Source organism: Erigeron canadensis, chromosome 6 (genome assembly GCF_010389155.1).
Source record: "Erigeron canadensis isolate Cc75 chromosome 6, C_canadensis_v1, whole genome shotgun sequence".
Taxonomy (NCBI): Eukaryota; Viridiplantae; Streptophyta; class Magnoliopsida; order Asterales; family Asteraceae; genus Erigeron; species Erigeron canadensis.
In genome coordinates this window covers 37,991,359-38,008,854 of record NC_057766.1, presented here as the reverse complement: position 1 = coordinate 38,008,854, position 17,496 = coordinate 37,991,359, and the positions used below count along the sequence as shown (strand labels likewise).

The following is a 17,496-nucleotide window of genomic DNA, read 5'->3' as shown; positions in this document are numbered from 1 at the left end:
AATGCAAATCCGGTGTTACCGGGGCAGGCCGTTTATAAAGAAACAACGTAAATATTGGAAAAATCTAATAACGATAATTAAATTAAAATACTTGTTTGGCATCTCCGATCTCATGGTATGACCAAATACTATTATACCAATTTGCTAGGCTGTTGGAAACTTAATGACGGCTCAAACTCTCGTTAGATTCACTTTGCCTAATTACTAGTGTTGTCGCTAGACTCACACTACCCTATAAACAAATTCTTGTTAAATTCATTGTTTAAGCTTTAATGACCTAAAGTTTGTGTTACCAATAATCTTTTAGTTACCTGGCTCTTAAGTCATGATCAGATAATAATTATCTCCGGTGATCACACTGCTCATTTCCAAGTCAAAAGATCGCGTCTGACATTGTTAAGTATCATGTTCTACTCATCCTATTTACTATGGTTATGGATCCCTCGGTTACAAGTGAATCAACTTTTACAACTAGTTATAGATCGACTAGTGTTTTCCATCCTAGCATATTAGTCCTAGTGTATGATCATAGACAACCATCAGAATTAAACTAATATATTCAGATATAGAACTGATAATAATGTGAAGAACTAGTAAAACATGGATCTACGATAGACAGTAAAACACACTCCAACAGTATGTAACAAACAAAGTAAAACAATAAACGTCTACATGATCACATTGATCCAAACAAGTATTCAGCCTACTAGCCTGACATTATTAAAAGAATAAAAAAGTTTGAAAAGATGAAAGACATTGTTTACCAACTAAAAGTAAAATAAAAGAGTAGATCTAGACTGAGGATGAAGATTGAAAGGTGTTGGAAGTTCCAAAACCTCCTTGGAATATGCAAAGTCGACCTAGGGTTGAATATGGGCGGCTAGGGCTGCTGAATCGGCTCTCTCTTATGGTTTTGAGGGTTAGTTCGACTTAAATAGTGAAATAAGTCAGTTGCTGATCTGGGCCACCCAGCGGCGCTGAATGGGCCTTCCAGCGGCGTTGGGTATAGGCTAGCGGCACTGGCTTGAAGTGAGCGGCGCTGGTAGCTCTTGATGCAGTTCCTACTTCTTTGTCCGGCTCTCTAATCACCTCCTTGTATCTTGTAACTTCATAGGCCTTTATCTACTAAATACATTTGAAAGATAAAAACCTCTTTATTTGCTAACAACAATTTTGGATCAAAACGGTCTACTAGAATGTCATCATGTCATCACCCGAACGTAGCATATAACATATGCATTTTTTTCATTAACTTGGATAAATAATACAGTTTTTGAACCAAACTTTCTAACATTTTTTTAATTATCCCCTATTTAATTTTCATTTTAGTATTTTTACCATCAAAGTTTGGTATTTTATATTTTTGCAGTACATTGGTTAATCATGTGTTTACATAAGTATATTGGTAACTCTTGGGATGTTAAATTCAATGTCGGGTTCGAGTTTATGGGTATGTTTGACAAAAATAGCTGTAGCTGGTAGCGGTAGCTGTAAGTTGTAGCTTTTAGTTAGAGCTGTAAGCTGTAGCTTTTCATCAAAGCTGTTAGCATGAGTTTTGCTTTTTAGAAATGTTTGGTACACTAGCTGTAGCTGTAAATTAAAAGTATAAAATGACAAAAAAAAGACACAAACATATAAAAAAAATTTCACCACATATAAAGTTATATATATATATGTATGTATATATGGCATTATTATAAAATGGCATTATTATAAAAATGTCAAAAGGTAAAAACAAACATAAAACATGCACAGGATTTGTAAATAAAAACCACAAAAATAAAGTTACGAAATTTTCGTGTACTTACCGGAACTAATAGAAAAGCATCAGAGATTCTTGCTTGAATATGATTTCTTTATTTGTATATAGGCGGGTAACTAAAGCATTACGAAGAAAAGAGAGTTGTACTCGTATTAATTAAGATTAAGAGATAGTTGTGTAACTTTGAAGGTTAAAAGCTCTTGTAATTAGAATGTTCTTTGTGTTAGCGTTTGGTATTCAAGTTTTTGGTATTAAAATAAAAGCTACAGCTTGTACATCCAAACGAAGCTTTTAAAATTGTAGGAGCTTTTGGTTTAAAACTAAAAGCTAAAGCTCTTTAAAAGCTTTTGAAAAACTCCTGACAAACATAACCTATGTCTTGTAATTATCCTTTAAAATGTTTTTTATGTCCTTCTAATTTACACTACCTTATTTTTTCTCCATCATGCTCATTACACACACATACGTTCATCCGATTTCTAATTTTCTCTCCCTCCCCCTTCTCTGATTTTCTCCCCCATAAACACCATCCACCACCGCCCCAAACACAACCATCCACCGCCGCAATCCACCTTCTATATACGTTATCCCCCATAAACACCATCCACCACCGCCCCAAAAACCATCATCAAACCACCATCCACTGCCGCCGGCTTATTTTTTTTTCTTTTTCATCGCCGCCTCCCCACAAACCACCGACGTTTTTTTTCTTATTCCCCGCTGCATCGCGCGGGTACAACGCTAGTTTAATATATGTTAGAATCACATTTTTCAGATTTTCTTATCAAACACAAAAATTGGTTTCTGCTGTACGAGAAAATTCATTTTTTTTTCCATTTCATTTCTTTACCTTTTCAATCTTTTTACCAAACGTGTTTTAGAAGAAAAAAAGAAAAGGAAACATTTGAGATAAATAGAGAAAATTGATTATAACCAATGACTTGCCCTAAAACACTTTCAAAAACCCGCGGCAACCAATGAAGCGTTCCCTTGAGAATCAGGACTTGCTAACATTTAGGGTTTTTGATAAGGCTAGGGTTTAAGAGGCCATGCCATCAGGGTTTATAGAATATGATCTTGTTGAAGCACTCCTTTAACGGTGTTCGAATTTACCCCCTTCTTTTTACCTTCCTTGATTCCTGTAAGTTTTTTACAGCACCCCTTTTCTCCAATTACTCTCATTCCTCTGTTTCTTACTATCATTCCAATACCCATAATCAAAATTTCAAGAAAATTACTGATTTGAAAAAATTGGAAGATGCTATTTATACTTTTAATCGTATGGTGTATAGAAACCCTGTCCCCCCTTTTCCGGAATTCACTAAAGTTTTAAACTTTATTGTTAAAATTAAACATTTTGATTCTGCATTGTCATTGATTAAAAAGTTTGACTTGTTGGGAGTCAACCCTATTTTGGATTCTTCAATCTATGTTTTCAATATTGCCATAAATTGTTTTTGTCATTTGAAAAGAGTGGATATCGGGTTCGGGGTGTTAGGGAAAGTTGTTAAACTTGGTTACGAACCGGATTGTGCTACTTTTAATACACTTATTAGGGGATTATGTAGTAATGATAAGGTTTATGAGGCGGTTAAGTTGTTTGATAGGCTATTGGGATATGGGTTTGAACCTAGTGTGGTTACGTATGGAACGTTGATAAATGGTCTTTGTAAATCGGGAGATACTCGTGGTGGTGTCATGTTGTTTAAGAAGATGGAAATGTTTGATTGTTCTCCGGGGATTATTCAGTATAGTACTGTCATAGATAGCCTTTGTAAAGATAAACAGATTGTGGAAGCTTTGAACTTTTTTGATGAAATGATTTGGAAAGGCGTTGTGCCTAACGTTGTGACTTATACTTGCTTAATTGATGGTTTGTGTAATATAAGGTCGTGGGAAGAAGCATTGAGATTGTTGAGTGAGATGCTTGCTCAGGATATCTCACCAAATGTACATACGTTTACGGTTTTATTGGATGCATTATGTAAGGAAGGGAGGATAATTGAAGCTGAAAGTTTGCTGTCATTGATGATCCGCAGAGGTGTGAAACCTAATACTGTAACATACAATGCACTGATAAATGGTTACTGTTTTCTTGGAAAAGTAGATGTTGCTAGGAAGTTGTTTGATTCTATGTTTGACCACTGTTGTACACCTTCGGTTATCAGTTACAACATCTTAATCAATGGGTACTCTGAAAATGGAAGAATCGATGAAGCTTTGAGTATTTTTAGTGAAATGCCTGAGAAAGGTCTTGAGCCTAATCTCGTGACATACAACAGCTTTATCAGTGGTTTGTGTCATGTGGGCCAACTTGATGAGGCCTGTTTGCTTCCTTCTAAAATGAAATCTCATGGTCTGAATCCAGATATGTTCACTTACAATACTATATTAGATGCCCTCTGTAAGAATAGAAAACTAGATGAAGCCCTAAAGTTTTTTGATTCTATGACTGATCAAGGTTGCAAGCCTTCAGTTATCAGTTACAACATCTTAATCAAGGGGTACTCTGAAAACAATAAAGGAGATGATATGCTAAGTCTTTTTCGCAAAATGTCTGAGAAAGGTATTCCTCCTAATCTCGTGACGTATAACACCCTTATTAGTGGTTTGTGTCATGTGGGTCGACTTGATGAGGCCCGTTTGCTTCCTCCCGAAATGAAATTTAATGGTCTGGATCCAGATATTTTCACTTACAATACTATATTAGATGCCCTTTGTAAATATAAAAAGTTAGACGAGGCTATAATGTTGTTCAACATGCTGGATGGTGAGGGTGTTACCCCTGATATTGTTACATGCAATTGTCTTATTGATGGTATGTGCAAATCTGGCAAAACTGATGCCGCATATGGGATCTTTCTTAGTGTAGCTGCTAGAAGCTTGAAACCTAATGTCCGTACATACAACGTCATGATTGATGGGTTGTGTAAAATGGGTGATCTTAGTAAAGCAGATATGTTGTTTCGAGAAATGAAAGCAAATGGCTGCCTCGCTGATGAGATTACTTATAAGATTATGGTGCAGGGATTTCTCAAAGCGAATGACACGACCAGGGCTATAGAGTTTCTTAATAGACCACATGATGCCAGTATTTCTGCAGATGCAAAGAATTTGCTAAATAGATTTCTATCCACTGTTGGGCTAAAATGTTCTTCCAACCTTTAAATTGAGAAATATCCATTGATGGTTGATATATTCAGTGACAGCTTCAGCATAAAATGCGAGTGGCCTGGGCAGATAAAGTCGAGTTGATGAAGAACATAAGTGAAACAAAAATGAAACATTGATTGAAGAATTCAGTCGTCTTCGTGAATCTAGTTGATGAAGGTCAGTTTTTTTTCTTCCTGTTTTGTATTTGTAACGGTAATAACTGCTAGATACAGGCTTTCTATTAATTCCACCATTATTGATATGGGGTCAACCTATATGTTTGTCAACAGATACGGAAAGCCTCACTTTATGCATGCCAGATTTTTGGTAGCAAAAAGAGGAAGGAGAAAGCAAAGTTTTATCTAGCTTTCTGCAAGCCAACAACACTAATTTGTAATCGAACCGTTACTCGCCAGACAGCGCTGCATATATTGTTTAGACATGGAAACTTTAAAGTTTCACAAAGAGACAGATTCAGAAGGTTCTCTCTGGTTCCAGCTATTTTTATCTTCAACTATGTGAAAAGCAATAGTTTTTTATTTTTATTTTACTGCAGTAAAGATGTATTAGATGTTCACTTTGATTGGATCGGTATATCTAAAAGAACTTGCAGTCAATACTAACTCTTCCTACTGTATGTAGAACTCTAGAATTTCTAAATAAAAGATAATATACCACTAGCCACCTGTATGTAACACTTGTCTGCATTGTCACCTGGTCCTATCGTTTTTCCAAAGATGACATATGTTTAGTAACTTAATCCTAATTGCATACCTGGAGTACATCCAGTGGATCCTACTTATCATCTGAAATTTATTCCCCTGACTTTGTACATGTCATTGTTGCCCTCGGTGACCTTTAGCTCTGAGAATTCTACACTTACAATATAATGTGGCAAAAGAAGTTGACTGTTTACATAATAATTTTACTTCATGACATTATTTTGTAAGAGTCTTTTTGTAAATCTTTTCTGAGTGTAGCGTCACTCTTTTCATCATACTTTGGTTTGTATTCTAGTTAAAAGATGCACAAGCAATTTTTCAATTTCTTTATAATCAATTTAGTTATATATTACTCCAATTATGCTTTTGCACTTCAATTTGTCTCAATCCAAACTAATTTTTAAACTGATTGAGGCTGATGAGTCAATTCAAATCCATAGTAGAATTGGATGCTTAGGGAATCCGTTCAGTAGTTTATTTGGATTCATTTTATTAGACATGATCATTAAAAGTGTGGCCTCTTTGAAGAAATATAGGGGAGAATGGCGATGGACAACGTGCTATTGCTTGAGTCCCTTTTTATGCATTTCTTATTGATCTTTTATTGAAACAATGCATATAGTCGCAGTGATGACAAGTAACTTTTCTACTCTTTGTAAATTAATTGGAATATGAATTAATTTTAAGTAAATTCACTGACTTTCTTGTATTTATGCGTATGTACTATGTAGGCATTTTTCTGTATATGAAACTTCATGAATAGAAGTAACATGTCTTGCTGTGTCTTTTAAAGGGTCCATGAGGACATAAGTAGTCTTGGGCTGTTAGTTTCCAACTTTTATGTGTCTTCTTCACTCCCCCAGTTTCTACATGTCTTCTCCAAGAGTATGATTATGTCTTTCCTTTCTGTCTTTTTTCTGCTTTCTCCCTTTCATTTGTGTAGATTTTTTTATAGATTTACACTCAGTTTTCTCAAGAACAACTTAACATCTGCAAGTAAATCTTTACTCTTTCATATACGTCAATATTTTTCGTTAATTATGAGTCACCTATGCTTTCTGTCTTTTTGTTGGTAAGGGGCTTTTTTTCCTTTTATATAGTTTGTTCTCGTCGAGATACTCTGGATTATCATCTCTGATTCTAGGACAGTTCTTCAATCCATGTGTATCGTTATTGGTTTTTTTGATAACCTTGGGTGTCTCACTCGCTTTGCGAGCAGACTAATCCCAAGAGCTGACTCGCTTTTGCAAGCCCTTAGTGAAAGCAAGTGAACGTCTATCGCAAGTATATTAGAGCATTGACATTGTATCATTCCATTCCATTTTTTTCTTGATCTTGTATGTTAAAACATATCGTGTTCTGTACTATATAGGGTTAAAAGAGTTACAGGGTTTATAGTATGTGGTTTTGGATATTTAGTTTCAGGCATGTATGGTATAGATAGGTCAAGTTTGATACTCCAGTTTCACTTTAACATGTAAGCTTTGTAGAAGTTTTGTCAATGTCATTTGTTTTGTTGTTGAATATTGCCAACTTTGAATACCTGATCGTTCTTGATATCTTTGCTCGTCAAGCATTTACTGATGAGACATTGTTTAATGTGCAGAATGGAGATAATAGTGGTACAATATATGAGGAAGATAGCACTAAGGTCCAGATCGATGCTGCTGGAGATGAAGCTAACTATTATTTCAGTTTTACATGCAAATAGGAGCTGGCTGAGGAAGTGCACATTTCAGGTTTGTTATCTTTCCATGTTTATGGCAAATATTTCTATTTTTTTGTGCGCCTGCCTTTTAGTTGTGCAGTATTCTCCTATTCCTCATGGAGTATTTAGATTACTGCCAAAACATACATAGTCTATCATGATTTAAATTTATTGTGGGAGTATTTCTACGGGTCGTCTACTAAATCCAGATTTGTTACCTCTTGTGCCTAATGTGGGTTGGCTGAGCATATTTAAACACAATACCAAGAAAAGGAAATTATTGGTATTCTTGAGGAAATTCTGTATGTAAAAATCATCTATGGGATAGGTATTGCTATTGATCTGTTTAATCTACAACATTTGGCTTTGTTAGCTTATGGTAGGTTGGCTTTGTAAGGTATTGCTATTGCTATTGCTCCGTTTAATCTACAACGCTTGGCACGTACACATATCATTTAGTAAACTCTTGAACCAAATCACAAATTCTGAAGTTTGGCCTAACTCCATAACGGTATCCTAACAAGAAATGATCGTAAATAGGCTTGTTAATCTATTTGAGTAGCATCTATTTCAAGTTGGTGTGGCAATATGGGTGCATTGGTAACTTTCAAAATTGTTCAGGTTGGAATGGTCACTTCTATTAGGAGATGGGTGGATCAGCAACACTTTCTATACTGTTTTAAAATTGTTAATGTGTTCAATTGATTGCAAAAAACATACTATCAAAATAATAATCTAAATTTGCCAGACAGAGATCAAGGGAGTCGGATGCTTCAAAAATTATATATTGCGGACTTGAGACCCGTGTGGTCCGTTCTCCTTTTAGCAAAAGAACAGTTATTTGATCAATTTACAGACGGCCCTATTTTACTTTTTCTGGTGATAAAGGTTTTAGTGATGGATGAAATTAATTCATGAATCAGGGCCCGAGAGTGAAAAATTCACCTTTGTGCTATGAACAGGCAGTAAGGTAAACCAAATGATGCAAAGGTATCCGTTGAAGAAAAGTATAGGAAACTCGTATGGGGTTCCAAAACTTTTTTCATTATATGACTGTACAAAACCTGGTCAGTGGGTCTGTGGGGTTGATACCTAATACCGAAATATGTAAAGGTACCTCCAGCCCTGCTTGTATATTGTATATTCATTGGTATCTGTTTGTGTAGTAAATACTTATAGGTTTTTGTAGTTTTTTTTAATCATATAAACAGGATGTAACACAAAGGGTGATTAGCCTAGATCCCATACGAACAATAGTCTTCAATTTTGGGAAGACACAATCTTTTGGGTGTGGCATTCATTGATACTGATTATGCTATTACTGTGTGCATTTGCCGGTTCTATTGTAGACAATCATGATTTTATAGCTATTTGTTAGCGTTTACTTTGCTACATCTGAATTTGTATATGATTGCTTACATATCTAAATCGAATATGCCCAAACGGTGTTTAATTGGGTTAGCTTTTTGATTAGCATTTTAGCTTATAGTACTCGGTCAAATCATCAATATAAGTAAGCAAGTGAACTATCAGAATGTGATTGCTATATGGATAAATGAATGAGGTTTTTGTTGTTCTTAATATGTTAAATAGTAAAGATTTAAATCTAGTATCTCTGGTGAGGATATGACTATACGAGGGTAATTAAGATGTTTAGTTTGTTGTTTGTTTAGTAAGACTAGTATGACATAACACAAAAACATGTGGGTGTGAAGGTCTTAATTCAAAATCATTTATACCCATTTCTTAGTTGCTGGAATTTTAATTTCTCTCACTTATCAACAGACGGGATCAGCCTACAAAGTTCGCATTTTGTCTCTTATTCTCAATTTCTCATATGATGTGTCACTTTCTCTTTCCATCAATGTAACTGTTCCCCACCAACACATTTAAAGGTAAAGATTAAGGCTGTCAATTGGGTACTTGTTAAGACCTGTTAAAGTACCTGTTAAGCAAAAAATATACTATGCAACTTTTTCTATTTTTAAAAATAATTGTTTTTAATATTTTAAAGTTCAACATTTAACTTTTTTGATACATAAAACGAATAACTGTCAAACTCAAATCATCAAAGGCAAGTGTTAAATGAGTCATTTTCATGTTTGAAAGCTGAGAATTTTGTACGCACCGAACCTGTTAAGACCTGTTAAAACACGATTTGTCAACCTTAGTAAAGATGCTAGAAAAAGTCCAAAAAGAGGGTTAAGAAAATTAATAACAATAAATATATATTATGTCTAAAATATTGACATAACTCTTTGCCTAAAAATATAAAATATAATACATAATTTCTATTTGTTCTTTTTCTCGTTTTAGTTTTTATATTTGATTTGCAATGTACTCATATCAACATTAGAATTTTAAATACATTTGTTGGTGTGCCAAATTAGTCATTTTATCGATCATATGGGAAAAAAAAACTTTAGATAAATCATTGTTATTGAATGGATATGCTTAGACATAATATATATAATAACTAAATTAGAAAAAGGAAACTCTACTGTAAAATTCTCAATTTAGTTAGCTCAACTTCAAATTTTAACAAGGTAAAATGATAAAATGATACAAGCAGCTGAAAGAGGTAGACGTAAAAGGAGATATAGAAGAAGATGTCCTTGAAAAGATTTGATGTTGTAACAACCCCAATGCAGTGGTCAAACTTGTAAGCTAGCTCACTGCAAAATAAACCTCATTAATGGGCCCATTTCTCTGTGTAGAAAATGGACCCCAGTCACATGAGAAAAGTGGACTATGCCAAATGCAATAAAAATATACTACAAAATTTATCACAATTTATATATCAAAATGGTAAAATATAATATGACTAAGCAAATACTTATTTCACCATGTGATGTACTTTGTTTTTACTTTGAAATTGAGTTTTATAACACTTTAATCGTGTCACATTTATTTGATTGGGCTATAACGTTAATAATCAATGAATAAATGTGAAGGCATATATGTGACAAGAAAGTTTGTCACGTTAAGTTTATCAATCGCATTTAAAGGATTAAGCAATCTAGTACGAGTACATTTTAACAATATATTCTGACTCATTATATCCCAATAGGTAACCAACTATACAAAACTTTTTTATAATATACGACACTTTCACACATATTTTACTATCTTATAAAAAAAATAACTCCGTGTTGGAAGTGTACTTCTCATTATATCTCAGTGGTTGAGCACCCGAGACCTAGGAAAGACATTTAAAGAAATTTCACAATAAAGTCCTCCAGTAAAGCAGGCTTGAGTCCTGCAGAGGGGGCAATGTTTTATCCCAATTAAATGTTGTGCCTTCGGACGGTTTAGTTGGGAGTTTCTCCTCCTACTAGGTATTGAGGGTGAAAGGGCTCTCTAGCGCGGACCCGGTTAAGACAACGTAAACTAGATCCACTTTTGCGAGCAAATGATCCACACATTTCAAAAAAAACTATATGTTGGAAGTTACATGGGGTTATTGTTTAAAATACTCTTAATGATTATATTATATTATCACTCTTTATCTTTTAAAATATTTTCATTAACTCTTTACATCAAATACTTATACATCAATTATCTACAAAACTCGACGCCATCTATATCATCAACCGTCGTCCCCCACCACCACACCGTCGCCGCCACAAACATCGTCACATTGTCCAAATACCGTTCTAGTGAAGCTTATGTTTTTATGTATAGTAACATTCATATGAGAAAAAAAATTCGTACCCACATTAATAATCACAAAGTATAAAAATCTTACCGAAGCCACCAGCCAATTCTCATCTCAAATTATATTCTAGTACAGTCCATTTATGTTTCCTTTGAATGAACACAAATGCTTTGGCCCAAAAAAATAATAATGGTGAATGGCCATTAATTTTAGGATGAATCTCTATTCATAGGTAAGGAATGAATGATTAGGTGTTGGGGCTTTTGTAAGTTTTAAATTATATCTATTGGCATGCATTGTTACTGTCGTGTTTTTGGTGTTAACTATTAACTATTACGAGTAATTTAGCTGTTAAAAAATAAAAACTTTTTAGTAGAAAATAAATGAACATTTTGATGTGACTATACATGATTAGTTACTTAAAATGTATTTATAGTTTTGTCATTTTCTTTCTCACGCTTTTTCTCATAACTTATTCCCAACTAATATTTCATGTCACCTCAATTTTACCTAACTCATACTACATTCGTTATTTTGTTCGTAACTCACCTCACACTCATACCTCACATCATGCCATACTTTATACTCCGTAATAAACTAAAATAACAAAAGACAATAAGAAAAAATCAAATAACATAAAACACCTGCATCTTCCACATTTCCACTCTATTTTTTGTGGTATACTCATTTCTTTGCCACACGGCATAAAAAATGTGTTGGCTGCGGTGTTTCAATGTTGTACCACATTTACACCGCACCTATAATGTGTACATTGTCAAAAATTTTATTCTGTCACAAAAGTATTTATGTTTTCATTTTAATTTGCTTTAAAATAAAGATTACCTTTCAAAATAATATATGAACTTTATTATCTTCAGTTTTTTTTTAATTCTCGTTTGTTGTATTGTTATGTGGGAATATGTTCATATTTGCTAGCATTTTGTTAGTCTTTAATATAAAAATAATGATATTCTCATAACACCAATAAATAAGGTGTTCAAAGTTGTTCAAATATCCAAACTAGGTTAGTATTGCTTCTTAAAAAAAGATGTACTATGGATTAATTTTTGAAAAATACAAAATTATAATTTTTACGTCTGTTGTTAACATGCATATTATATTTTTCATATTAAAAGTTCATATTCTGAATTTAATATAATTATATAAGTATTTTATTCACATTAATTAATGACAGCTTCTAACATTGTCATTAACAAAACACTATTTTTTTATTTTTTTATTTATTTATTTATTTTGCCAATGATGACTAATTTGGTCAGAGGCATCCCAGGTTTTATCCAAGGTCTTGAGTTCGATCTTTAGAGATGGAAAGTCTTGGGTTTTTTTTCCTCCGAATACTTGTAATGGTCCATAGTCAACATCTCGTTGTTTAGGGTACGTGCAACTGTGCAAAACTTCACCATTATACGGTAAGATTTCCCTGATGTCACATACTGATTGAATATTCGGGAAAAAAAATAACACTTACTTTTTATAATGTCCCTGGATTAGAATAATCCAAACGAGCAATAGTTCTTTATAGTAACTATGACGTGTTTGAAGGATCCAATTTAGATTTGGTTGCCATTTCTAGGAGAGGTTCTAGGTTCGAGTCTTTCCAAAAGCAAATTTGAGATAATCAGGTGATTATTAAGTGGTTGAGATTCACCTGGACACTAGCCTAGCTGAGGTTTAGTGAGTACCAAATTGTACATGGGATCATGGGGTTCCCATCTAATTACTGTTTTTATAAATTGTTGAAAACAGTGACATTACTAGAAATAAACACCCGCACGTTGCCGCGGAGCTTTTATAGTAACGTCGTGGACAATGATTCATTAAGCTTAAACACATTGTCGCAGATTATATTACACACCTTGCGGCGAGACTCAAGTAGATTATCTTTTTCATATGACAATGTTTTGGTACAAATTTGATAAAGTCACCAACAAACATTTATTTGACATTGTAACAATAAAGCATTTTATTGATAGGCTAAAATGTAAAAGATAAAAACTTTAGGGGGTTAAATGGTAAAGACGTAAAAGTTGATGGGCTAAACTGTAAAAGGAAAAAACTTTGGGGGTTAAAAAGTAAAGAGAAAACTTTAGGGAGTTAAAATGTAAAGTAGTAAAAGGTGATGGGCTTAAATTTGGGGGTTAAAAAGTAAAGAGAAAACTTTAGGGAGTTAAAATGTGAAGTAGTAAAAGGTGATGAACTTAAATGTAAATGGTAAAATCTTTAAGGGTTTAAAAGGTAAAGAGTTCAAAGTTGCATGTATGTGTAGTTGTATCATGTGTATAGAAACTTGTAAAAACCAGTTGGTTTTTAGTATATATATAAATAGCAAAAGATTTTGCAAACATCCTTATCAATAATTCATTATGACATAAAAATTGATACCTTATATATAAAAATCAAACCTTTGAATTTTGTGACAATATAGTTTTTTTACACGCTAATGAATAATGATAAATCATAAGGCTCATTAGCAAAAACCCATTTTTAAAAAACAAACAAAAATATCACTAATTGTGTTGTGATGGACACTCCCAAATTTGATGTTTCTTAACACCATGGATTTAATCTGCCTAGGATTTAATTTGCCTCATTTGCCAATGTAAGCTTTAATCGTATTGTATCTTAAACGGGAAATGATATTCCTACAACATATTTTTGCCATCTACAACAATACTTACATCATGTAGTTGTATTCTGTGCATAAAAATCTATATATTCGTTATAGATGACAAAATTCTGTTATAGAAATATCACTTCCCATCTTAAACCTGGTATAACCTTAGTGGTAATAATTGTAGCTTTGAAGGTTATAAGTTATAACAAGTCAATAATGCATAATTCGTGATGGTATTTATCTGCAAATTGGTGTACGATAGAAAGGACAATATATGTTGGAATAATAATATAAGAGTATACAGAAACCTGGGCATGATTCATTGATTTGTTTGGAATAATTCCCCACCAATAGTCGACGCTCATCCCCACAATCATTCACACTATAAAGTATGAACATAACACTAACACATACTCCTTTTATAAAAATCTACGTATCTAAGACCGCTCGTAGTAGAGATAGGAAGAGCTCGTCCTAAAGGCCTTCGATGACGACGTTAATGCCACAACCCCCGTCTATCTCATCCATTTCCTTCCCCTTCCTAAATAAGAAGTGCTTTGACGACCAAAGTGAGACCCGATGAGCATGCATGAGTCCCAAAAAAAATAACATAGAATAAAAAATTGTGAGGGAGAGGATAAAATTGTGAGGAGTAATTCTTGGAGAGAAAAAGCTGACGCAGCAGTGAGTAAGAAGTAAGTAAGATGTTCATTAGTAAGAGAGATCTAAGAAGAAGCAATTAGGCCCTTCCCAAAATGTCGTCGATGGCCTCATCGAAAATGAACCTATTGGCAACACCTCGTCGAAGCTCACCTTCATCGACTACCATTGTTGGAACAATGGGCATGGACGAGGGAAAAAAGAGAGAGAGATTGGAGCGGAAGTAAATAATCAACAATTATGCTGGTAGCAACTAATTACCCGAGTGGAAGGACAATGACATTAGCTAACCAACTATCGCTAACACAGTCAAGGTCAAAGAGATTCACTTTGTCAAGGGAAAAAAACAAATTTTAATTCAAAATTTTGAACTTAACGGTTACTTTTGACCCTTTTTTATTTTTATTTTTTCCTTTATACCTTTATATAAACAACCAACTACCCAACCCATTTTCACACAACAAAACTCATACTCTTTCAAAACACTTTCTCAAAACATAAAGTAAAATCATGTCTCGAAACAACGAAAACCAAAAACAATCCACCGATATGTGGCAATACTTTCTCGAAAATCCGATCTCGGCTATGTCATCAACTAATCAAAGCCAAACAAGCCAAGTGTCGAGCTCCTGCAACATGCCCCCAATGGGTTCTCAGCCAACTTGTCCCGTTAACCCATTTTCACAACCGTATTATAATACAACTAACTACAACCCAATTGTGGGTCACAGTTGAACGTGACTCAATGAATGGCATTAGCTTAATCACAAAATACAAACTCAAATGGCGTTTGATCTTCAACAACAACCAAAAAAACAACAAACCCACAACCGCCATTGATCATTAATGAAAATGTTGTGTCTGTGTTATATATATATATATACACACACTAGCACGTTACCCGCGCAATGCGGCGGTGATCATGGCGACGACGATGTGGTGGCAGGTGCGACGGTTGGTGACAGATGAGGCGTCGATTGGTGTAGATTATTGATATAAAGGGTTAATGGAGATATTTTAAAAGATAAAGGATTAATAGAGTAACGTAATCATTAATGTTAAGGAGTGTGTAACTGAAAATATCTGAGTGCTAAGTGAAAATATTATATATTATAAGGGTAGTAGATTAAAATATAACATGGAAGGGCATTTTAGACATTTCCCCCCATGTAACTTTCAACATGGGGGTATATTCTTTAATAAGTAGTATAGATATATTTGCATATAATTATACATAATAGACACATTATTACTTAAGGGAATAATCTCGATCAAAAAATCGCTCTAAGACCATCTGAGCATTTACAAAGATCGTCAAATTTTGTATTACTAAAAGTACATAATTGCTTGCAATCTTTGACGATCCCGCCTTTTTCGATATGAGATTGCACACAAAAGGACGCATGCATTTGTAGACGTGTCACAAATTGAATGGTAACATATTTTTAAAACTTTTTTTATTTTTTTTATATAATTGATTATAAAAATTATGGGTTTTTTATTTAATATCTTATATATCATAACTGTTTATATAAATACAAAAACATGATGTATTTTATTTTTCTTTGATGAACATTTTGACTTAAATTTAATTAAAAATGAAGCTATCTAAAACTTATATATTTTTTAAATAATTTACTAATTTTGTATTTTATTTATTTGTTATTTTATATTTATACGATAATAATAAAAAGTAATCATTTATCTAAAGTAAAATAATTATTTTTAATATGATGAAAATACATATGAATTATAATATAATTAAAAAATGATTTAGACTGGGTTGTAAATGTAAGTGAAATTTTGAGTTAGATTAAATTATATAGACGGAAAAAAGATAAATTAATTTTTAATTAGATATTGGATTGAAAGACTAACATGGATATTCTAAGTATTAACTCTATACAACAAATGGTAAAATCAACGTTAGGTATAGTCAAGTTAAGTCTTCATAAAAGGTCTTAATTCATATGTCTTTTTCAAGGCTTGAACACAAGACCTCGTACAAAGGAGATGGTCATTCAACCATTAAACTAAAGCTTAAGGACTATCTACTATTACTTAGTTGATGATATCTGTTTTTCAAAAAGAATGTCGTGAATAATAAATATGTGGTTATATTATATATATTGATATAATATAGGGTTAGGTTTATGTAACAAACGTTCACATATGAATATAAGTAGTATTAAGTATAACTTGATTTATTCATACGCGAATGAAATTGTTTACATATATCATGCACATATAAACATCATGTTACAATTTAGAGATTTTCATGATTTTTCCAACTCAAGTGGTTCTCAGATAAATTTTTTCCTATATATATATACTAAATTAATAATAAAAAAATAACATAACTACAAATTATTGATATCTTATTTACACATACATACTTTATAATAAGATAGTAATAAGTTTACAATAAATCTAAGTCATTTATCAAGCACATATATTTTGGTGTGTAGTATATAACTGTTTAATATATATATATATATATATATATATATATATATATATATATATTATTGTGATAATTAGATATTTATTGTAAATTTAGCACAATCTTAATATATAGGAAAAGACAATTGATCTAACCTCAATTGACCAATTACAGTCTTTAACTTATCAAAATTAGTTAAATTAGCACATGTCTAAATTAATTATCATTTTTTGGTTTTTCACCATCAATTTACACTTTAACCCAATTTAAAAAGATTAATTTACACTTTTTGATTTTTCATTACCAATTTACACTTTTACCCGATTTAAAAATAATTAATTTATATTTTTTGGTTTATATCATCAAGTTACACTTTAACCCAATTTAAAAAGATTAATTTACACTTTTTGATTTTTCATTACCAATTTACACTTTTACCCGATTTAAAAATAATTAATTTATATTTTTTGGTTTATATCATCAAGTTACACTTTAACCCATTTTAAAAATAACTAATTTACATTTTTTTTTGTTTTCCATCGGACCATCACCAATTTATACTTTTAATTAATTTACACTTTTTAGTTTTCTATCATCAATTTACGCTTTCACCGAATTTAAAAATAACTAATTTACACTTTTTGGGTTTATTGGTAATATAAAAATATAAGAAAATAATGGACCAAGATATATGCAGAAACGCACAAACACTCCAAAAAAATCCTATACAAACATTTAAACCAAATAATCATTAA

At 32.5% G+C, this 17,496-nt stretch overlaps 1 protein-coding gene across 1 annotated transcript; it reads left to right on the top strand.

Moving 5' to 3' along the window:
• The first annotated feature begins 2,833 nt into the window (after positions 1–2,833).
• On the top strand, positions 2,834–8,737 carry LOC122604823 (pentatricopeptide repeat-containing protein At1g63400-like). Its single transcript, XM_043777687.1, has 4 exons — positions 2,834–5,092; positions 5,206–5,396; positions 7,244–7,376; positions 8,094–8,737. The coding sequence occupies exon 1, from the start codon at positions 2,834–2,836 to the stop codon at positions 4,928–4,930; it is 2,097 nt and encodes a 698-aa protein (XP_043633622.1). The 3' UTR covers positions 4,931–5,092; positions 5,206–5,396; positions 7,244–7,376; positions 8,094–8,737.
• Positions 8,738–17,496: the final 8,759 nt, after the last annotated feature.

Bases quoted from the DNA above. Each gene is read 5' to 3' on its own strand.
- LOC122604823 (XM_043777687.1), top strand. From the start codon at position 2,834: ATGATCTTGTTGAAGCACTCCTTTAACGGTGTTCGAATTTACCCCCTT.